Source organism: Sciurus carolinensis, chromosome 4 (genome assembly GCF_902686445.1).
Source record: "Sciurus carolinensis chromosome 4, mSciCar1.2, whole genome shotgun sequence".
NCBI classification, from domain to species: Eukaryota; Metazoa; Chordata; class Mammalia; order Rodentia; family Sciuridae; genus Sciurus; species Sciurus carolinensis.
The window spans coordinates 138,587,485-138,611,883 of NC_062216.1; the positions used below are offsets into that span (position 1 = coordinate 138,587,485).

At 34.8% G+C, this 24,399-nt stretch overlaps 1 protein-coding gene across 2 annotated transcripts in view; it reads right to left on the minus strand.

Annotated features, from left to right (window-relative positions):
* Lin7a (lin-7 homolog A, crumbs cell polarity complex component) overlaps window positions 1–24,399 on the minus strand; it is a 138,893-nt gene that overhangs the window by 40,735 nt on the left and 73,759 nt on the right. For both annotated transcript variants that reach the window (XM_047550099.1, XM_047550100.1), the window contains 2 exons: window positions 13,973–14,044; window positions 11,524–11,733 (listed from right to left, as the gene is read on the minus strand). In XM_047550099.1, coding sequence (XP_047406055.1) covers window positions 11,524–11,733; window positions 13,973–14,044 — 282 coding nt within the window. The remainder of the gene's footprint in view (window positions 1–11,523; window positions 11,734–13,972; window positions 14,045–24,399) is intronic.

Here is a 24,399-nt window from a genome sequence, read left to right on the forward strand (position 1 = left end):
AAGGAGGAACCAAGTCGTGTCAAAAAAATAAATAAATAAATAAAATTTAAAAAATGAACCAAATGACCGGGAATACAAATCATATCTCAATAATAACCCTGAATGTTAATGGCCTGAATTCATCAATCAAAAGACATAGACTGGCAGATTGGATTAAAAAGAAAGATCCAACAATATGTTGCCTGCAAGAGACTCACCTCATAGAAAAAGATACCCATAGAGTAAAGGTGAAAGGATGGGGAAAAACATACCATGCACATGGACTCAGCAAAAAAGTTGGAGTATCCATCCTCATTTCAGATAATGTGGACTTCAAGCCAAAGTTAGTCAGAAGGGATAAAGAAGGACATTTCATACTGCTTAAGGGAAGCATAAATCAGCAACACATAACAATCATAAACATCTATGCCCAAACAGTGGCTCATCCATGTATGTCAAACAAATCCTTCTCAATTTCAGAAACCAAATAGACCATAACACAATAATACTAGGTGATTTTAACACGCCTCTCTCACCACTGAACAGATCTTCCAAACAAAAATTGAACATAGAAACCATAGATCTCAATAATGCAATCAATAATTTAGACTTAGCAGACATTTAAAGAATATACCATCCAACCAAGAGCGAATACACCTTCTTCTCAGCAGCACATGGATCCTTCTCTAAAATAGACCATATATTAGGCCACAAAGCTTATGTTAGCAAATACAAGAAGATAGAGACACTACCTTGCATTCTATCAGATCATAATGGATTGAAGCTAGAAATAAATGACAGAGTAAAAAACAGAAACTATTCCAACACCTGGAGATTAAACAATATGCTATTATATGATGAATGAATAACAGAAGATATTAGGAGGAAATTAAAAAATTCTTAGAGGTAAATGAGAACAAAGAAACATCATATCAAAATCTCTGGGACACTATGAAAGCAGTACTTAGAGGAAAATTTATTTCATGGAGCACATTTAATAAAAGACGTAAAACTCAACAAATAAATGACCTAACACTACAGCTCAAAGCCCTAGAAAAAGAAGAACAGACCAACACCAAAAGTAGTAGAAGACAGGAAATAGTTAAACTCAGAGCTGAAATCAATGAAATTGAAACAAAAGAAACAATACAAAAAATTGACAAAATAAATAGTTGGTTCTTCGAAAAAATAAACAAAATTGATAAACCTTTAGCCACACTAACAAAGAGAAGACGAGAGAAAACCCAAATCACTAAAATTCGGAATGAACAAGGAAATATCACAACAGACACGACTGAAATACAAAACATAATTAGAAGCTATTTTGAAAATCTATACTCCAACAAAATAGAAAATTTCGAAGACATCAATAGATTTCTAGAGACATATGAATTGCCTAAACTGAACGAGGAGGATATACACAATTTAAATAGACCAATTTCAAGTAATGAAATAGAAGTCATCAAAAGCCTACCAACAAAGAAAAGTCCAGGACCAGATGGGTTCTCAGTCGAGTTCTACAAAACCTTTAAAGAAGAGCTCATTCCAATACTTCTTAAAGTATTCCATAAAATAGAAGAGGAGGGAACCCTCCCAAACCCATTCTATAAAGCCAATATCACCCTGATACCTAAACCAGACAGAGACACATCGAAGAAAGAAAATTTCAGACCAATATCCTTAAGGAATATCGACGCAAATATTCTCAACAAAATTTTAGCAAATCGCATACAAAAACATATTAAAAAGATAGTGCACCATGATCAAGTGGGTTTCATCCCAGGGATGCAAGGTTGGTTCAACATCAGGAAATCAATAAATGTAATTCACCATATCAATAGATTTAAAGTCAAGAATCACATGATTATTTCAATAGATGCAGAAAAAGCATTTGATAAAATACAGCACCCCTTCATGCTCAAAACACTAGAAAAAATAGGGATAGTGGGAACATTCCTTAACATGTAATGGCCATCTACGCTAAGCCCATGGCTAATATTATTCTAAATGGTGAAAAACTGAAAGCATTCCCCCTAAAAACTGGAACAAGGCAGGGATGCCCTCTTTCACCACTTCTATTCAATATCGTCCTTGAAACTCTAGCCAGAGCAATTAGACAGTCCAAAGAAATTAAAGGGATACGAATACGAAAAGAAGAACTCAAACTATCCCTATTTGCTGATGACACGATTATATACTTAGAGGAACCAGGAAATTCCACCAGAAAACTTTTAGAACTCATAAGTGAATTCAGTAAAGTAGCGGGATACAAGATCAATGCACATAAATGTAATGCATTTTTATACATAAGTGATGAATCTTTGGAAAGAATAATTAGGAAAACTACCCCATTCACAATAGCCTCGAAAAAAATAAAATACTTGGGAATCAATCTCACAAAAGAGGTGAAAGACCTCTACAATGAGAACTACAGAACACTAAAGAAAGAAATTAAAGAAAACCTTAGAAGATGGAAAGATCTCCCATGTTTTTGGATAGGCAGAACTAATATTGTCAAAATGGCCATACTACCAAAAGTATTATACAGATTCAATGCAATTCCAATTAAAATCCCAATGACGTACCTTACGGAAATAGAGCAAGCAATTATGAAATTCATCTGGAAGAATAAGAAACCCAGAATAGCTAAAGCAATCCTTAGCAGGAAGATTGAAGCAGGGGGTATCGCAATACCAGATCTTCAACTCTACTACAAAGCAATAGTAACAAAAACGGCATGGTATTGGTACCAAAATAGAAAGGTAGATCAATGGTACAGAATAGAGAACACGGACACAAACCCAAATAAATACAATTTTCTCATACTAGAAAAAGGGGCCAAAAATATGCAATGGAGAAAAGATAGCCTCTTCAACAAATGGTGCTGGGAAAACTGGAAATCCATATGCAACAGAATGAAACTAAACCCCTATCTCTCACCCTGCACAAAAATCAACTCACAATGGATCAAGGACCTTGAAATCAGACCAGAGACCCTGCATCTTATAGAAGAAAAAGTAGGTCCAAATCTTCAACTTGTTGTCTTAGGATCAGACTCCTTAGCAGGACTCCAATAGCTCAAGAAATAAAAACAAGAATCAATAACTGGGACAGATTCAAACTAAATAGCTTTCTCTCAGCAAAGGAAACTATCAGCAATGTGAAGAAAGAGCCTACAGAGTGGGAGAAAATCTTTGCCAATCAACTTCAGATAGAGCACTAATTTCCAGAATATATAAAGAACTCAAAAAAACTCTACACCAAGAATACAAATAATCCAATCGAGTATTGGGCTAAGGAAATGAATAGATACTTCACAGAAGAAGATCTACAAGCAATCAACAAACATGTGGAAAAATGTTCAACATCTCTAGTAATAAGAGAAATGCAAATCAAAACTACCCTAAGATTCCATCTCACCCCAATTTGAATGGCGATTATCAAGAATACAAGCAACAACAGGTGTTGGCGAGGATGTGGGGAGAAAGGTACACTCATACATTGCTGGTGGGGTTGCAAATTAGTGCAGCCACTCCGGAAAGCAGTGTGGAGATTCCTTAGAAAACTTGGAATGGAACCACCATTTGACCCAGCTATCCCACTCCTTGGCCTATACCCAAAGGACTTAAAATCAGCATACTACAGAGATACAGCCACATCAATGTTCATAGCTGCTCAATTCACAATAGCCAGATTGTGGAACCAACTTAGATGTCCTTCAATTGATGAATGGATAAAGAAACTGTGGTATATATATACAATGGATTATTACCCAGCCATAAAGAATGATAAAATTATGGCATTGTAGGCAAATGGATGAAATTGGAGAATATCATGCTAAGTGAGATAAGCCAATCTCAAAAAACCAAGGGACGAATGATATCGCTAATAAGTGGATGATGACACATAATGGGGGGTGGGAGGGGTTAGTGTTAGGGTTAGAGTTAGGGTTAGGGAGGAGGGCAAGAGTGGGGGAAGGAAGGACTGTATAGAGGGAAAAGAGGGGTGGGAGGAGTGGGGGGAAGGGAAAAAATAACAGAATGAATCAAACAACATTACCCTATGTAAATTTATGATTACACAAATGTTATGCCTTTACACCATGTACAAACAGAGAAACAACATGTATCCTATTTGTTTACAATAAAAATAAATAAATAAAATAAAAGATAAATAGGATTGGGGTTGTAGCTCAGTGGGTTCAATATCTAATACCAAAAACAAAACAAACAAACAAACAGAAAAATCAAGGGGACTAGACCACAACATGCTGAGTATTACAAAATACATTGGATCAGGCTGTGTTATTTGTGTCCTTATGAAGGTGACTGGGGTAAAGTGATATAATTGTACATCTCTTGGTTCCTTCAAAAATGTGAGTGAAGTGTCACATGACATCATCACCAGAAAAAAAATTTTCAGTACTTAACTGAAATTCCAGCTTGCACTCATATTTAATTGTAACCCAAAGAGTCTCCCACATGTGGCTGTCAGGAAAGAAAGAATTTGCTGACTCCTAAGTAGGAAGGATATGAGAAGAGTTTTACTTGATGCCTCTCCACCTAGAATTAACTTGGGATTAGCGTGCTAGGCCTATAAAAGAACTGAACATCAAGGGTCTGTCTTTCTCCTATTTATGTCACCCTGAATACCCTTTAGGAGCAAAGTGGGTTTAACCCACTGTTGAGTTAACCAAGGAGCATGGCTGCTCAGGACACTGGTGGCTTGGACGAAGTGAAATGATGGACTACACCCTGTGGAACTATTCAAACACCTTCCGAACACACTCTTCACACATATCTCCTGAATGTTTTGAACCATTTGAATTCAGGGGAACTTCATTTTTAAAACATTGCTATCTTTAGAAGTGCTTCTTAAATTTTGAAAGGTCAAAGCCCCTCGTAACTGAGCAAAATAATTGACCTCTCTCCACCAAAAATGCACTTAAGTAAACCCATCAAGGTTAAGAAACTTTGATCTTTTCTACAGCATACAAGAAAGGACTAATTTATTCATGGTTGAGATATTTATTCACGGTTAAATTATGACTAATAAGGCTGAAGGCTTGAGCCAGAGTCTCCAGCTCTGCCATTCTGTAGCTATACAAGCTTGGTCAAGTTACTGAATCTTTCTCTTCCTGAGGTCCCTTTGGTTAAATGAAAATGGTATTAATGCCACCTATCACAAAATATTATGAGAAAATTATACATTCATGTAAAGTACTTAACAGCAGTGTCTGTCATCCAACAAATATTTATGGAGATTCAACTGTGAAAAGGGACTAAGTCTGTTGGTAAAGCAATCTACAAAAATTGCTGCTGTCAGTGGAGTGCACATTTTATTGTAGAACTTAAATTTTTGCAGAAATCTTGCTGTGTGTTTCATTGCAATTAAAAATATTTTAAGTTACATTTCTCTTCATTCAGGCAGCAGATAAAATTTTAATTCAGATTTCTCCTCTGGGATTCTATAGCTTCACATGAGCTCAAATCTAGAGTTCTAATTTTTGTTTCATCCTCATTCCACACCTGACAGCCACTTTGCATAACTAATTTGGGCTGTGAGTACTCACCCTTAACTTGGCATAGGTATTTATAAAATGGGAAAAAAGCCAGATACCATATTCCAGGAAAACAATTTATTCTGGTCCATCTCTACACTTTTATTCATTCATCTGTTATGTTTAAAAACCAATTAGCAATGTGCATACACTGTATCAACAGCTTTATTTAGGTTTCATTACAGACCTAGGCAAATTTAACTACCATTTCCCTCCCAATGGTGCTCTACAACAATGTCTGGATTTCGGGAACTAGTGAGGCCTAATTAAAGTTCTCATGCTAGTGTTTTATCTTTCTGTCCTCTGCCTTCTTGCCCCTTACCTGCCTTCTTTACCATCAACACCAGTAGGAAATCATATTTGGAGTTCACTCTTTTGGATTTTCTCTTCCTTTTATCCCCTTCCCTCTTTTTTTAAAAAAATAATGATGGACTTACAGGAAGTTGAAAAGTACAGGGATGTCCCTTGCACCCTTTATCCAGTTTCCTACAATATTAACATTTTTTAAAACTATACTATAATATTCAAAACAGGAAATTAACATTGTTACAATCCACAGAATTTATGCAGATTCTACTGGGATTGGTTTTTAAAGGACCAGTTTTTACATTTGGTAAATATCAGCTATGCTCATAATAGGGATCGTAATTCAATTCATATGTATATTTAGATGTGGGCCAGCATGTACATGGAAGTAAATCCAGTGGGGTGTGTGTGTGTGTATGTGTGTGTTTGTGTGGAGAGAGAGAGAGAGAGAGAGAGTGAGAGAAAGAGAGAGGAGAGGGAGGAAACAATCAATTGATAATGGCTTTATCAATTTCATAAGATTGTTTTTAGGAACAAATGAGAGAATGCCAAGTAAACACTATTAACACACTGTAAAGAACTAAACTGTAGTCGACATAATTTTCCCATAAAAAAAAAATGTCTCATAAACAGTGCGCATGGACAGTAGGTGGAACCTACTCTCTTACCTCAGAGTGTAAGGTGGCGTGTGTGTAGTGGTAGCAACAGGGTATACAGTAACCTTGGCAAAATCCCATTCAATGACATAAATCACAGAAGGGACCTCAGGCCAACTGTTCCAACTCTATACTAGGCACATGTATTTTGAAATACTTAGATCAGACAGTCTAATCTCTGATTAAAATTTTGTGATGGTCATATAACACTTTACAATTTGGTCTTTCTCAACATGTTTAAAAGCTCTGTATTGTAATGAGTTGAAATTTGCAATTCCTGTGACCTTCCCCTCACTGGTCTTGGTTCTGCCATGTGACGCCTTGCACAATGGTGGACAACTGAAGACAGTCATCGTTCCCCTAAATATACTTTTTTCCACTCCAAACAACTCAAGTCCTTCTTTAACATGTTCCTCATATAATAGACTCACCAGTGCATGGGTTTATTGGATTGGAACCCAGAAGGGTGGGGGCTATACAGGTCATCCAAGAGCTGGGCCAATCTCTTTCCCTCTTCTATATAAGATACATAATTGTATAAATGCGCCTATGATAACATTAATTTGTTTTTGCTTCCTCCATCTCAACTTGCCTCATATTATTCTTGAAATCAGTTGAGAGCCCAGGATTTTTATTTTCAAGCTTTGATGTTTAAACACTGCTCCCTGATTCTGCATGTATATAGCTAGTTTTCTGGGCATAGGAGCAGGACTTCATGTAGATTCTTATTAAGTTAGGCCTATTGTACCATTCAATTGAGATTTTTAATATCTTGGTTCTATCACTAAATATATTTACTGTTCCTGCTGGCTCCATATTGGCTGCAACCTTCAAATTAGTCCTTTAGACTTTTCCAAAAATTGCTGAGAAAACACTTGAGCATAAAAGGGTGAAAAGGAGATCATTAGAAAGCTATAAATTCAAACTGTAACATTTTGACCTCCTATTAATGTTAAATTTTATTCAGCATTCAGCATTCACTGAGGGTTGACATAAGAGGTAGTCATATACAAAAGGCCTCTGTATTTTCTGTAAAATTGTATTAGGTGATTCAATGTCTCATTTGTAAAAATCCCCTGGGAAATTTCTCTTGGAGCCCAGGAATAGGAAAAAAAAAATCTCTCCCAGTGATAGCTGAGCTGGTCTGAATTTTCTTCTTTTTTGACTCATAAGAAGCTAAAAGAAAAAAAATCAATTGCTCAATTGCTGTATCATTTCTTTATTTCTACTTATTGATTTTCCCCCTTTCCATCCCACTTTATTATCTAGGATTCCATGTTAACAGTTCTGTGTTAACATGCTACAATTTTTCAGCAGATTCATGATGTAGCCTTTCTATATGCAGTCAGGATACAAAAAGAAACAAAAATGATCAGGGCATCATTTAAGATGTCTCTCCAGATGTTTAAATGTCCATGGACTGATTTCTTTATGTTTAAGTGGGACAGTTGGGAATTATCCCCAGAGTACTTATGCTGAAGTAGTTTTGCTTCATTTCCTTAAAAATTTGTTCTCAGTTTAGAAAGGCATGTTTACAATGCCATGAAAAAAATCTTCCATATTAATCTCCCCAAATGGTACTTTATTTCAAAGAAGAAATAGAAATCATTAAATCATTTGCCTATCTTTTCCTTTTTTGACCTATTACAGGGCCTAAAATTCGTTTCATTGTAGAATAATTTTTTTTCCACTAAATACTGCTATTTCCCTGGAATATTTATACTGAAAAGACTGCTGGACTTTTAACTAGTATTAAAAGTCCAGACTCCTAGAATTGAATTAACTACACATTAATTACTATTTGTGTGACTATGAACAATTACTGGGTCATGAAGTTTCTCATTTACAGAAAACTACTTTTTGATGAACATCTACTGTTAAAATGTATACAACTTTTAAACACTTTAAAGTAGGTAGCTTATATCATTATATAGAGGTGCAATATGTTAAACTGAAATTTTAGGAGCTTAATTAACCAGTCTAGGGGTGGTTGGCCAGCCTTATATAAGAAAGGTAATACTTTAGCCCTGTGTACTACATGAGTATTTGTTGTACTCATTTCAATGAACAAATGATGTTTAGCAAATTATTTTCTTTTAGTGAATGATTAACCAGCATGATATGTTATAAATAGAAGTTAATTGGCAAAACTATAGTTCTAAATATATGGTAGTATAAAAATATTGTGGAGGTGTTCCCCACCTTTGCATGAACATGGTGAAAGAATCTCAAGAGGCCTATGGTCTGTACCACAGGATTAGTGGGGCGGGGATAGTTGGGATAGGACCAAAGTTCTGTCATTAAGCCATCCTATTTCCAACTGTCAGTATGATTGGATTTTCAGTTCTCTAAGGCTGAATCTATGAGTAACAAAATCCCAAGCTTGGAATGTTGTCTTATCTGACTCAGGAGAATATTTTTCTCTAAGATCATGAATGGACAGAGTGGAATTTCATCAAATTTACAAAAGAGGTGGTAAAAGTCAGTTATTACCTTCTTGCTAATAAATATTTGCTAACATCTACCTATATATGGAGGAGAATTTGTTTAAAGTCTTACTTTTAATATAAGCAGCAAAAATAATATCATGGGTCATTAAGCCTCCCTCACTTCAACTTCTTCAATAGCCACACCTGCCCGTCAGAGGTGAGTGTGACCAAACTATTGCAGGACGCTTCTTAATGAACATTTTGCCTCACTATAATATTTATCAGTGACCTTGAAAAGAGTTACCATTTCCTTTTTTCCAGATAGGGAAACTAAGGCTCACGGATATTATTAATCCATAATCATGTGGATATGGAATGGTAGAACCCCATCTTTCTGATTCCATTGTTTCAAAGCTCCCTGTCACCTCCCAGGTTTATCACAAAGTCACTGCAAGGAATGGATGAGTGTGCAATGCTTACAGCTGTATTCCTTGCCAACGTGTGGGTTAAACAGAAGCTCTTCAGTTCCCTTGATAGCTCAAAGTCAATTACCTATTAAATAGTAGTCCTTTATATTTATTGTTGCTTTGTACAATTATAATTATTATATTTTGGTATTTTTTGTTACTTTTCATACTGTTTTTTAATTGTTTTTATTTTTACAGACTGCATTTTTATTCATTATACACAAATGGGGTACATCTTTTTATTTCTATGGTTGTGCACAATGTAGATTCATACCATTTGTGTAATCATACACGTACATAGGGTAATGATGTTTGTCTCATTCCACCATCTTTCATACTGTTTTTAAATCTATATCTTCTTTGGTCTACCCAGTATATTCAGAGAAATCATAAATTCATATCCTGAGGCATAGATTGCTATATGCCATACTTGCATGGCCTAGCTCTGAGGGTCCTCTACAGAAAGTTTGACTCTAAAATTGTCAGTGGAACATGCCTTGAAAAATAATAGCTAACAAAAAATCAATTAAAAAAAACTTATCTCAACGTATTTTAGAATTAGAATGCTGAAATGCTATAAAATATTCATGGATTGATCATTTTTATGTTTATTAGAGAACAACAGAATTAAATGAATACATTTTGATAGTATAAAACTACTTGCCAGGCTAAAAGTGAAAAGCAAAATTCAAGATATAAAATACAGAAGAATTTTACTCTATGGTTACCAATAAAATATTGCATTCTAAATACATTCTATATTGGATATTGTGTTCTAAGCATAAATAAATGTGGCTACAAAGAACCCATCTAGCTTATATATTAAATCTTAACCATCTAGCTTATATATATTAAATCTTAAATTCTTAGACGGAAGATCTTAGGCTAATGGATAGGTAAACAATAATATATTCTTATTTATATTTCTGAAATTTATGCTCTTTGGTTATTTATATATAAGTGGAAGCTATGGGGAGATATTTATTCACAGGAAGCCATTTCTTTAGCAACTCATTATCTGAATGCCACGTGGCAGTACTGCATCCAAAGAATATGAACTTTTGAAACAAATGTATATTTGTGTTTTTAATTTAAAACATATATCTGAATAGAATTTTATTGGAAAATTATTATAAAAAGAATAGAAAATGTAACCAAACTTCATGGCAAGAGAGCTACTACATGTGTATTATTCTATAGTTGTAGACATGGCTTAAAAATTCAGTGTATTTCCCTTTGTTTCTCGTGTTTCCTCTTTCTGGGTACAGTCATGTCTGTAATCTTAGCAACTTGAATGACTGAGGCAGGCAGGAAGATCACAGTTTCAAGACCAGCCTCAGCAACTTAGCAAGACCTTGTCTTAAAATTAAAAAAAAAAAAAAAAAATATATATATATATATATATATATATAAAGGGTTGTGTATGTAGTTCAATGGTAAAGCACCTTGGGTTCAATTCCCAGTATCAAAAAAAAAAAAAAAAAAATCCTTCTTAAACTGAACAGCATATACACAGTATAAAGTAAGATGTTTTATCTTTATTTTTAATTAATTAATTAATTATTTGGTATCAGGGATCAAACCAGGGGTTCTCTAAAAACTGAGCCACATTCCCAGTTCTTTTTATTTGTTTTTCAAGACAGGGTTGTGCTAAGTTACTGAGGGCATTGCTAAGTTGCTAAGGCTGGCCTTGAACTTGTGATCCTCTGCCTCTGCCTCCCGAGTTACTGGGATTTCAGGTATATGTCACCATGCCCAGTTCTATCTTTATTTTTAAAATATGTGTTTGCTACAGAAACTTAAAATAAAAAGTGCCTTAAAATTATTATGTTATCTTAATATTAATCAATTACAGTATTTGGGGGAAAAAATCCTACAAGTTGGGACAATTTCCTGGAATGATTTTTCTACTAGCTGATATTGATCATACTTAAAAAAGACAAGACATAAAAATATAAAATTACTGCTCTTATAGGTTTAATGTCCATCAAACCTCAGGAAGCTGGTTGTATACAAAATTATGATCTGTTCTAGGATTTCCATATTGACTTTAGTAAAAGCAGGAAAAAAAAAACAGAAAAAGAACATATTTAGGGAGAAAATCTCGGATTATTTTATGAACATACCACTCCATTCACTGATAGCAGCTGGTCTCCTCTTTTGAGGCCTCCGTGTCTTTCAGCCACCCCTCCAGGAATGATGCGAGAGATATAAATGGGAGAATTTTGCTCCTTTCCTCCCATCACGTTAAAACCAAGGCCTTCATCAGTCTTTGGCAGTTCGACTACCCGAGGGTGGGAGTGGCCTTCACTAGCTGCAAAAGCTGCAACTGTGGCCTGAAAGAAAAGATGGTCTTTTGGTAATAAAATGAGGGAAAGAAAGCTAATGTGCTTTGCAGAGGGGCAACTCAGACAACTTCTTATATTTTTATGGCATTTTCCTGTGAAAGAGAAACTACAAAAGGGAGGGGCCTGTCTTCATTGAGATGCCATCTAGGATTCCTTTCTTTGGTAAACCCCACCCAGCTGTTTTCAAGCTTTTAGAGTCTATCTACTATGATAAAAATTTCACTTAAAAATCTTTCACAGTTAGCTAGCTCACTTATGTAAATACTCCTATTCCTTGGCTCCAAATAGTTTTGGTACATATTCTACCTAGTATTATAAGTATTATGTACATATGTTGACTATGAGCACCTTAATGAACGATTATGTCTTGCGTTTTTTAGACACAGTCTAACTTGATGCTTGCACTTAAATGTTTATAAATATTCAAAAAAACTTAAGAGCATTCATACATGCATACTCTCGGGAATATGTATGTAATTTGCTATTGCTAGATCACTGGTTTAGTAAACTGAATTTTTTTTTAATTGAGGATACCTAAAAGAAAATACAAACTAAAATGAAATAGTGGACTCAGATTATTATTATTTTTCATACCAATATTCCATATTATTATGGAAGATCCCATAACTGGCAGAAGATTTTTTCCCTTACATTAATATTTCAACTACTATGGTAATATAGGCAAAATGAATAGTTTTGTGAATTTATACCTAGATGTACAAAATATCATTTAATATAGACAAATTCTTATTTTAAAATTCATATATTAATTTCCTTAAAGAAGTTCAAGAAAACAACTTACCATTAGTTCCCACCCCACATAGGAATAAAATAACAGCATTTGAGTAGTTTCAATCAAGGAAAGATTCTCTGCCTGCTTCTTTTTTTCCACTTCCATTAGCCTGACTTAACCACAGTTGATTAGATACTTACTATAAAGTGATTTACTCAACCCTGTGAAAATATTGATTCCCAACTACTGTACATTCTTTTTCCACACACAGCATTATCACATCAATTTAGCATTATGCTACTGCCTGCCTTTAGTGAAAGATAGTGAATGATATGGAAATCATGGCTTGTTTTTAGCTACATGCATTTGCTCATGCAAACCTTGTCGTCATGCATAGGTTTTAATGGCTGACATGGATGCAATGCAGACAGCCCAGAAACAACCAGAAAATATTGTGCTATTGCAACATTATGCTGCTCTCCTGCTGTTCTACATGAATAAGAAATGAGAATGGTAAAACACTACATAATTCACTTTCCCCTTAATTAAACCATGTAGGGATCATTTTTCTGTGCGTGTTCCACTTCAGTACAAGCAAAGCATGATGTAATGGTAATAATACCCATTTTTATCCTGGGTTAAAAAAAATGTACAAATCTACAGTGTGCAGTTACAAAATGAAAACTAAAAAATCCGGAGAGAAACCAAACAACAGGTGATGTAACAAAAAAGAACTAAATGGCAAATTCTGATTATTTTCACTGGTTCTTAATGCTCGTACATTATTAGAAAGATAAAAGTCTTCAAAAAGCAGATCGTGTTCTATTATAACATTTCTGTATTTGTGAAATGTGAACTGCATCCGTGATTTTAGATTAAAGCTATTGTTTCTTTAATGTTAGAGATTCCAGAAAAATTTCATGATCCTATTGCTGTATCATTTTCATTCCTAGGGTCTCTGTAATGTCTGGATTTGGATTTTTAAAGAGCAAAGTAGTCACTACCACAAAACATGACAGGTCTTCCTGTTAGGTAAATGCCACATTCTTTTGGCAAGTTACCCATTGCTCAACTGAATACAAAAAAGACCCTACATCAGTGGGTGCAGGTGAGTTACTGTCATATCTAATTTCTTTCAGGTCTTTAGACCTGTGCAAATAAATCTTCATACACTGAGTAGGGTGTAGGTTTTTTTGGGAGCAGAAAACCATGTAGTATTTTATACAATGAGCCAGGAGATTTGCTTGTGCCAAATGGACATTCCGTGAGTTTAATGAAATCATTCTCCTTTCTTAAGCTACAGAAGCAGCAGAAACGTTCAATTTTCCATTAGGATTTTTACCTGGGAAGTAGTACTGGTTCTAGACTCTGGGCTGCCACTGATGTCTAAATTCTCTTACAGTGTACACACGAGAATACCTGAAACACACACGCGCACAATCAATTACTAGATCACTGTGGTCAAGTATATTTTTAAAGTTACTCAAGTCTTACCTTGGCTGTAGCCCTCGCACGGAATTCGGGACAGCCGTTAACAGTTATCGTTTCGTGCATGTATTGATATACCTAAAATGTTCACATAAAAAAAAAAAGAGTGTGTAAGAATATTTTAAGACTATTGATTCTTTCATAGCAGATAGGACATTCGATTTTCATTCTAGGACTGAAGTTCTCTACCACAAGTGAAATTGGCCTGAATCAATTATCCTGATGATTTGGACCAAATGTACCTCCTATTTTGTAGTGGGGAGGGTGTTGGGGCAGGAAAGACAATGACATTTTTTCAGAAGTTTTGAATTTGTCCTTGTTTATCAAAGGAAAAAGATTTATATTTGGTTTTATAAAAACATTGTAAGTAAAGATTTTTACCGTTATATATAGATCTAGCTCTAAAATTAGTGACAGAGGTTATGCGTGTCATTATTTCTTGGGTCTTGCAATATTTTGTGAATAGTTTTCTAAACTGATATTCCACAAAGCTAAGATAGCAGTGTCCCCGATGTGTTGGAAGATATGTTACTGTTAATTATATACAATTATAATTTGAATATTTATTACTTCATCTACCTTGTAAATCTATTTTGTTTTAGTATGAGAAAGTAAGAACATCAACGAGTCCTTTAGGCATAGAGATAACAGTGGCATTCCAACATAGATAAGAGATTCTTAGAACTAGTAACAAGGGACAACATTATCAGCTACAGATTCAAGTGAAAATACAGTTGAAATAGAAAGGTGGGGGTAAAATATGTATCAAGAAGGATGTCATAGAAAGCACACAGGTTTTTCTGGATTTACAGACCCAAGTTTGATCCTTACAGTACAGTTGGGAAACTATGAGGCCCTGTTTTACTATACTGCCCATCTGAAAAGTGGATGAAGATTATCAGTTTAGTGGGTAAGACTGATATTTATGGCTTTAGCCACAACTACAGAAATTATTGAAATGTGGTAGTTAAAAATATTTCCCTTCTAAACATACAGGGGTGGGATTATAAAATCTCTATCAGTGGTAAAATAAAATGTTTCATTTAAAATAAACTGAAGTATGGAGAATGATATAAAGGTATAGTTTGAGGAAGACACTTGGAAAAAATAGCATGGTTAAATATGTTGGACTGTATGATAATTTTGAATTTGAATAATAAAGTCATAAAAATCTATTGCATAATACATAGAAGTAAAAGTCCATTTGGTATTATACCAGAGTAGTTTGGGGCATGATCCATTTGCTATTGCAGTAAAGAATGAAATAGAAAAATTCTTATTGAAGGTTCGAAGGGGTATTTTTTCCTTTAATCTTATTTTGAATGCTTAAATCAAAAGTGGACCCCAAATTTGATTAATTCAGTCATATAATAATCATTTATTGAGTATTTAGGGTCAATGTCTTCTCAACATTTTTGACTGGCTCACCAATTCTCAAATACATCTGGTTAAATCTCCACAAATGCTGACTCATCATTCCCAGGTGACATGGTTAGACGGAAATGGAGACAATGGTCTGGACCAAAAAGGGAGGAATACAATTCAGAATCTACCTTGTAGTGGCTGAACCTCCACCAAACAATTTAAGTGGTCCATTTCTATGGGAAATCCAAATGGGAATGAGAACTGCTTCCAGAAAATCATCTGTAGAATCTGTAGTATATTACTGAAAATTCTTCTATCAGAATAACTGCCAAATCATTTCCATATTAGTTCCTTGAAAGTGCATTATTTTGTCTCATGGAACTAACTTGTCGACAAAAAAAAAATTCTACTTATTTGCTCTAACAGCCCACATTAGAGGAGGATTTTATCCTACTTATTAATGACCTCTCTCATACCTGACCCCCCTTGCTCACCTTACCTCACTATCTCTTGTTGAAAGTACTGCCTTCGTGTCTATGGGGGCTCCCACCAACAAACACCATCTACATTAGCTTCATTGTCAAGTACCTACCTGACCATGTCACTACTGTGCTCTTGACTGTCTGCTGCCTTTAGTGTCAAAGACCCAGAGTCAAATCCCTATGGGAGTCAGGCAGAGACAACAATGCAGACCCCAACCTTCTCTCTAGTCTTATTTTCCTACCTCCTGTCCTTGGCTCCCACCATTCCTCAAGCATGTCAAACTCTTACAATTGTCCTTTGTACAACCTGTTTACTCTAATTAAAATGCCCTTCCACCTGGCAGACACTTAGTTATTCAAAATTAACAGGAAGATTAAAGGTCCAATTCAAACATTATTTCTCTTTCAAATGTTCTCTGCTTCCCTCAAGCAAAGTGAATCTCTATTTCCTCAGTTCCTGGCCATCTGAACTCATCTGAGGTTATTTTGATTAACTTCTTCAGGGAAAGTGACTACTTTGCTTGCATCCAAAGATGTTTGTGAAGACAATCATTTAGCAGATAATTAAGAGGATGTCATCAACTGATTAAGACAAAAGGTAATTTTGTAAGTGCTTGAGATAAATACCTAATAAATATCACAAATTAAGAACAATTATCCTTAACATCCTAATTTGAGTGTTCAGTTGAAAAGCTGGATATGCAAGGGACAATACTGACTTGATAACCGCACACCCTCTGCAGGTGGCTTGGAAACAAACCCTGGTGTTCCACTTTCTAGTTGTATGATGGTGATCAGTTTAAGCCCTTGATTTCTCTGGGGCTCAATTTCCTTATATGAAAAATGTGCCTTACAATAATAACTCAGTCTTTTATGAGGATCGAATAAGAATAGAACACTTTGTCACATGTAGTAAGCTAACAAAAAATGGTTATTATTTTTATTGTTGTTATTGTTTTTAAATGTTTTTCATCTTATCTGACTCTGGGATTTTTAGTGAAGAATCTCCCAGGACTAGTATTCCACAAACATTGTTTACAAAGAATTGATCAAAGACTATAGTTTTCAACTAGGGGCAATTTTGACCTCCAGGAGACATGTGACAATGTCTGGAGGCATTTTTATTTGTTACCTTGGGAAGAAGATGGAGCTACGACTAGCTAGTATGTAAGGGCCAGGGATGCTGCTATTCTACAGTGCACAGGGAAGGCCCCTGCCCCAGCAAAAAACAATGTATTCATCTGTCTGTAGTGCTGAGGTTGAGAAACCCTGATAGAAGGAATAGAGCTTTATCTTTTCTTCTAATATGCAATGATTAGTAAGCCACAAAAACATACTTGTATAGCACTGAGTAAGGATTCTCGTAAATGTTCAGTAATTGTTGGAGAAAATTATGATTTTGGTGTGCATTTAGTGAGGACTTGGACCAAATGTAATGCTAACTATTTTATATCTATGAACTGATTTACTTTCCCCAGTTTATCATTCAGATACTCTATATACAAGAGTGTATGTTATACGAGGACAGCATCGGGCCACTAGTATTTTGGTAGCATGCATGAAGACAGGCAAATAAAACAAACATTTCTTTATATTTTGAATAAAATTACCTGTGAACCTTTATCATATATAATAAAATACATAAAAATATATCAAGTAACATATACGTATATGTACAGTGGCTGCTGGTATACAAGGCCACAAATCTGAAACCAACAAATTCATCACTTCAGTTGAAAAGGAAAATAGCACTTTAATCACCCTTCATGATAACACCCCACAATTAAGTGAAATAAACCCAATATTATTATCCATTTTTTTTTCCCCTATAAAATACAATATATTCTAATTCCTTCATCTTTAAAAGCGAGACAAAGGGGACGTAGTTTGGTTCCAGAGTCAGGTCAAAGCCTGGGATGTTAATTCTGTTTCCATTAGCTGTGTCACCTTATGAACTCCTTATTTCTCATTTTCTAAAGGGCAAAATGGATTCTTGCCTGTTCTTTTAAAGGACAGTTATGAAAGTATTTGTAAAATTGTGAAGAAAGTTGTTATGAAAAGCTAAAATATTTTACCATATATCCTGATACAGTTCTTCAAGGGAAAAGAGGAAATGGTTGTATGAGCCTCACGGGAAGTGGGGCTTGGAGTCCCAAATGTCTGATAAACTTCACCACAGCATTTCTCAGTATAATTCCCCTGGGTTTAATTCCTAGTACCCGTTCAGTCATTGACACAAACTCTAGTACAGTGTTTTTACCTGACATTTCAGCAGTGGTAATTTCCCAACCTTGGATAAATTTCACAAATTCAATCACATTTTCTATATTTAGAATTTATTGAAAGCTAATGAAATTTTACAAAGATAAAAATGAAGGCAATGGGATTTTAGTGAACTGATACAGAAAGTTCATTTATTCACTTGTTCAGTCGACATTCATTTCAGAATTATTCTAGTCTATGTGGTTAGGCGCCTGGCCTAAATTCTGAAAGAAAAAAAGACTGTTTCTAAAACTTCCAAAGAACATTAATTTTCACTGTGTAAAGGTTATTTGAAAATCTTTAGGTGACTAACTTACATTTTCTTTTCTTTATATTAAGAAGCAAATGGACTACATTTTTTGGATGAAATTTATCATTGAATAAGGAACGAGTACAAATGAAGTCTAACCTTCACTTTGACTTCAATTCATTTACCAAGTTTATGATAGCATTCCTTTTTAGATAGAGTTTAGCTAGAATTCTAGTATGAGGGGATTTTTTGCTTTTGGAGTTTCATTATACAAAAGCCAGACAATGTCACAAAATGAATTTTTAAGTGTCTAGTTCTTGATCTTGAAAATTCTGATTGGAACAGAGAGGTAGGAAAGGGATGACACACCCACATCATGAGTGTCTCATCCCAGATCCCTTTTCTATGAATCTTTAAACAGCCTACCATCTGCATAACCTAAGTTTTCTACTATGTAAAAAAACTGTCTATAAAGAGGCAGTCAAAGAGGATAAAGCACATGGCCTCATGAACTGTAACCTATATTCTTTTTTCACTCTTATTATAATAGTTATAATAGCTATATTTCTGTTATTACTACTACATGCATAGCTGAGAGGCTGCTGGAATGATACCTTTAGAGGTAGATGCTCAGTAGGCAGCAAGTTTTTCTTTGACTTTAAAACTAGATTTTGAATGTTCTTCTACATTAGTAGAATACTTTTATTGCCCTTTGAATTTTGATGTTATTTAAAATTTTCTATGTGAGGCAGACACTAGGTAGACTCACCTACTTACACAATCCCTATTTTCAATCCCCTCTTTTCAGCTGGTCACATGTTCTCTCACTGGTCACATGTCCCAGTTCTGGCTAATGATCATTCAACTGGAATTAGGTGAGAAGCCTCTGAGAAAGTACTGTTGTCTTGGAGCGAGAGTTGTCCTGCCCCCATCTGCTACTTCTTGTCCTGAGTGTACATATAATCAGCTCTGGCTGCAACCTCCAACTTCCAGGGGAAGGACATACAAGTGTATATTCATCAGTTCTGATTACCTGGGTTTCCTGTATCTGTACAAATAGTTGCCTGTCTCTCCACTTGTAATGAAGAAAAGTAGTCCTGTTTGCTGAAGCCAGCGAAATTGGATTTTCTGCTACTTTCAGCCCAAAGAGTCCTTGATTACTGTATTTTTCAAGTAAATTTTATATAGAACTATGCTATTTTTAGTTTCTTTTCTTCTACTCCCTCTAATTCTGGAAGTTATAATTTTGTTCATTAGAAATTAGTGCAAATTTGTTAATATGAGGGACTTAGAATCTGAGGACAGACAAAAATCATAGTTTTAAACAAAAGCAGAAACTAACACTTTGAAAACACTGTTAAGAAAATGAAAAGATAAATCGAGTAGGAGAAAGTGTTTGCAAAATGCCTGATAAGTATTTGGTATCCGGAATCCATGAAGAACTCAAAAGTTAATAATAGGAAAAGAGTCATATGAAAAACTGGATAAAGTATTTGAACAGGTACATCATCAAGGAGGACATGGGTGGCAAATATAAGAAGATAGTTACTAGAGAAATTCAAATTGTAACTACAATCGGGTTCACCTACACATTTATTAGAATGTGTAGGATTTCAAAACAATACTGATAATATCTAGTGTAGGCGAGAATTTTGAACAAATGGAACTCTCACACACTGCTGGCAAAAATACAAAGTGGTACAGTTACTTGAGAAAACAATTTTCTATGGAGATTAATGTACATTTTCTATAAGATCCATTCATCTACTCCTAGCTGCTCATCTGAAATAAATACAAAAGTTGTATTCATACAAAACAAGATGCCAGTAGAAGCTTTATTCATAATTGGCTCAAACTGGAAACAATCCAAATAGCCTTCAGCTGTGAATGAATAGCTAACGAAGGCAGGTATGTGCAATGGAATAGTATTTGGCAATAAAAAGGAACAGGAAGCTCATGGATATAGCAAAATAGACAAATCTCAGATGCATGCTGCTGAGTAAAAGAAGCAGATTCTATAATAATTTCATTTATATGACACTCTGGGAAGGGCGAAACTATAAGGATTAAAAGCAGATCAAAGGTTGCCATAATCTAAAGGTAGAGATAGCATGACAACATTTTGCAGGATGTCAAAAGTGTTCTATATCTTGATAACAGTGATAGTTTCATCATTGTACATGTCTATTAAATTCCTTAGAACAGTCACTAAAAGGGGGAAATATTACAGTATATAAATTATGCTTCAATAGCTTGATTTTTAAAAAAGCAGAAAATATTTTTTAAGATATGGGAAAGCAGTTGGGCACAGTGGTTGCCTGTAATCCCAGCAACTTGGGAGGCTGAGGTAGGAGGATCGTAAATTCAAGGCCAACCTCAGCAACTTAGTGGGAGCCTAAGCAACTTAGTGAGACCCTGTCTCAAAATAAACAATAAAAAGGGCTGGGGCTGTGACTTAGTGGTAAAATGCCTTTAGGTTCAATTCCCAGAACTGAACCAAATCAAACCAAACCAAACAAAAAACAAAAGAGACGGGAAAGCAAGAAAAATTTTTAAAGAGATGAAGGCATTTAATAATTTAATCATGGTTTTAGAAACTGAAAGTAAGACTTTTGAAGCATGAAGATTTACATATCTAATCAAGTATTTAATATATTAAAAAAACATTAAACCCTATCCCTCAAATTTTATGAATGTACAGAGCAACAGATATGCTTTAATGGATAAGAGCATCTCTTTTGAACATAGGATGCTCCAGAGATTTTGTAGATTCTCATTATGGATAGACTGTTAACAAAAACATCAATAAAATTAGACTTAGGACCAGATAAACCCTTTTATATCAGTGATTGGAAAATGTAAATAAATCTTTCAACAACTTTGTGAAAAGTGAAAATGATATTAGTCCAAATCATCTCAAGAGGGAAAAAAATAGAAAGCCATATATATTTAGAATTAACAGAGTAAAGAATGAGAAAAAAAGGCAACATGGGAAAAGGATATAGTCCAAATCTTAGCACATTATAAAATGCCTTATGGCTTGTTATATGTGTGGTTTTTATTATAAAATAAGAATGTCTTATTTTAATATAAGAAATATATAATAATTAAAATTAATATCTATATCTATCTATACTTTTTAAATGGATTTCTTGACGAGTTGAATAAAGAAAATTTATTCTGTATATCTAACCTTAAAATTAATAATTTTACAACATTAAAAATAAAGATTGTATTGCTCATATTCCTTTATAATTATATGGCACCTGAGCCGTTGGACCACATTCACAATAGTATGCCATGATATATATAACCTAATACAGTAAAAACACTGCAGGCTTTCTGAAAGCTGATTTTAGGCCAGGGGAGGTATCTAAAATGAATTTGTGAGTCATTTATGGTTTAAATTTAGTTGCATTCAGCAGGATGAAGTCTATGTCTACAAAGTCAAGAGCCCTGATGTGAATGCATACTATACTTGATGTAACTAGAATAAAATAGAAATACAGCTTGAATTGCCAAAAAATTATTTTAGGATGTTTTGTAGAAATTATTCCAGATCAACTGGAAAATTATTTCATCTAAAAAAATGGCAGCACCTCTAAATTTTATTCAGGGCTATAGCTGCCAATTTGTATTTCATGTGTATTTTCACATGTTTTGTAACTGTGGAAAACATGTTTAAAATCATAGTATTAGAGTTCCTACAAACTAAAGAGTTTAGGATATGAATTTCAATATCAGTCTTTGCAAAATAAAATTAAGTTAAATTAAATGACATTCACTACTAGAGTGAGATCATCAAAACTCAAATAAATTCAGGAAAAATCCAAGAAGGATAAAATTCCAGAGTACTTTATTTCAGTATTTCTCTCTCTTCAATCGTCACTTCTGATGAAAACATGCCATTCAATGGACAGAAAAAAATATTGACAGGTATAAAGAAGCAATGAATATCTCTATTAGGTTGAATGATTTAAAGAGAGGATTCCAGCCATTAAGGAAGGTGTCTGATGGTATCACTGGTAATATCAACCTGACTACTGACATTTCTCCCAGGAATAGGCTGAGGACTTGGAGAGGAAATATTCCCCTTGGTTCCGTGATAACTGTGCCACGTGAAATACTCTTTGTCCTCAAACCAGGAAGAAGACAAATGGACTCTTCAATTTTTAATCACAATGGACATAAAAGACCTTCTTTTAGGCAATTAGCTTCATTACTTCATTACCATTTTAAACTACGCTAATGCAGTGGCTAATGCCTTTGGCTGTACAGTGCTATACAGTGCTTTCTTTCAGCACTGAAGGGGAAAGCTCAGTACACATACTGTGATACCACTATTGTATTCAAGAAATAAAATCAGCCTTACTATAGAGTCTCCTTCAACTGTGCCCTGCCAGGATACATCTAACAACCAAATCATCAATAGGATGGCATTACTTATAATTAAAAACAAAAGGGAAGCACTGAATTCAAAGGTTGAAAATGAAAGTAATGCTTTGGGACTAACATTCTACCTTCTTCGGCCAAACCAGATGCCTTAGGTTCAAGGAAAAGAGAAGGTTCACTGAGATGTGTGGGTCCAAGCTCCATTCTCCAATCTGTATTTTACCAGAAAGAGTTGCACTAGAGAGGATTTGGGTGTTTTCATGCTGATAAAGTGGTGTTTTGTTTCCCATTCGTTTGTGGAGGTTTCACCTTGACTCATGGGTCAGTAATGCCTGAAAGGTAAGGATGGGATGCAGAAGAGGAGGTGAGGCCTAGCTACAATACCATCTTAATACCTCCAAAACCCAAGTCTACTTCTTACAGCCCACATGTATATTTTCATGCTCAACTGTGTGACTCAGATGTCATGCTGCAAAGAGATACATGCCATTTATGATTTGCTTTAAAGGAAAATAACTAGACTACAGCTGTAGAAAAACTGAATTGAAATGGTCCTTGCTTTGTGACCAATCTCGTGTTATAGTGAATCAATGTGAAAATGGTATTAGATTGAAGGAAAATACAGTCTCAAATTGCAAGTGTTCTCTAGTGTTTGGATTTAGATGTAGATGAGGAAAAATTTTGGATAGGGCAATACCCTTGAATATCTAACTACCTGCCTACCCAAGTTATAAAGTAAAGGGTTGTTCATTTGGTTTTGTTTTTTGAAATACCACTTACAGATGAAGTCCAAGGAGAAGGGCACATTAAGAAATAGTTCTAGCATGCTATCTCATAAAGGATGTGTAAGAGACATAGGGACCCTCAATGGTTGTGTTCTTAAATCACTTGACAAAGAGGATTCAATGCCCCATTGTGCCTGACAGTAAGTGGCACATTCTTTGGTTTTGGTTTGGTGGGGACTCAGCAGGGAAGCATAAGGACTATAGGTGTAATATTGAACACAGCCTTCAAAAATCTTTGCCAATTATGAAATTTCTAGAAGTTATTTATATTACGTGCTTTAAGTGTATTAAAATGACTATGCTACATACTTAATTTTCTAAAGGGAACGGAAAACACTTTGTTCAGTTTTATGGTTTCACAACTAATTATTCTGTTATATAAAAGCAGAATAATTAGTTGTGAAACCATAAAATTGAAGAATGACTCTAATTTTAAAAAACTGGGCAATTAACCTTTAATTTCACCACTAATTTTTTTAATTGATTTGTATTTCCAATGGGTTCTTAAAGTATATAACTTCCATAAGGTAGTGCATATTAATTTGTACAAATAACTTAGAGAAAAAAATGAGACCACAAGAAACAGCATTTCCCCAGGGTCCATGTGGCAGGTAGCCAGCCACCAGGAAGAAATCTCCTGTAGTTGTCCAGAAAGAATTCCCTTAAGGCAGCTCTTCCTGGTCTGTCCTTGTTACACAGCCAGAGTGCCCTATGACAGGAAATGCCTGAGCAAAATTTGGGGGAGATGTCATTTCTAATTAGTGTGGCACTATTCAATGTGACTGGATTATCTCTGTTTATTTGGGGTAAGATTCAAACAGAATTTTCTTAGGTTCAGTCTTCTTTTTTTTTCACTGATTAGATTATGATGACATGAAATCTCATGAAGAACCCCAG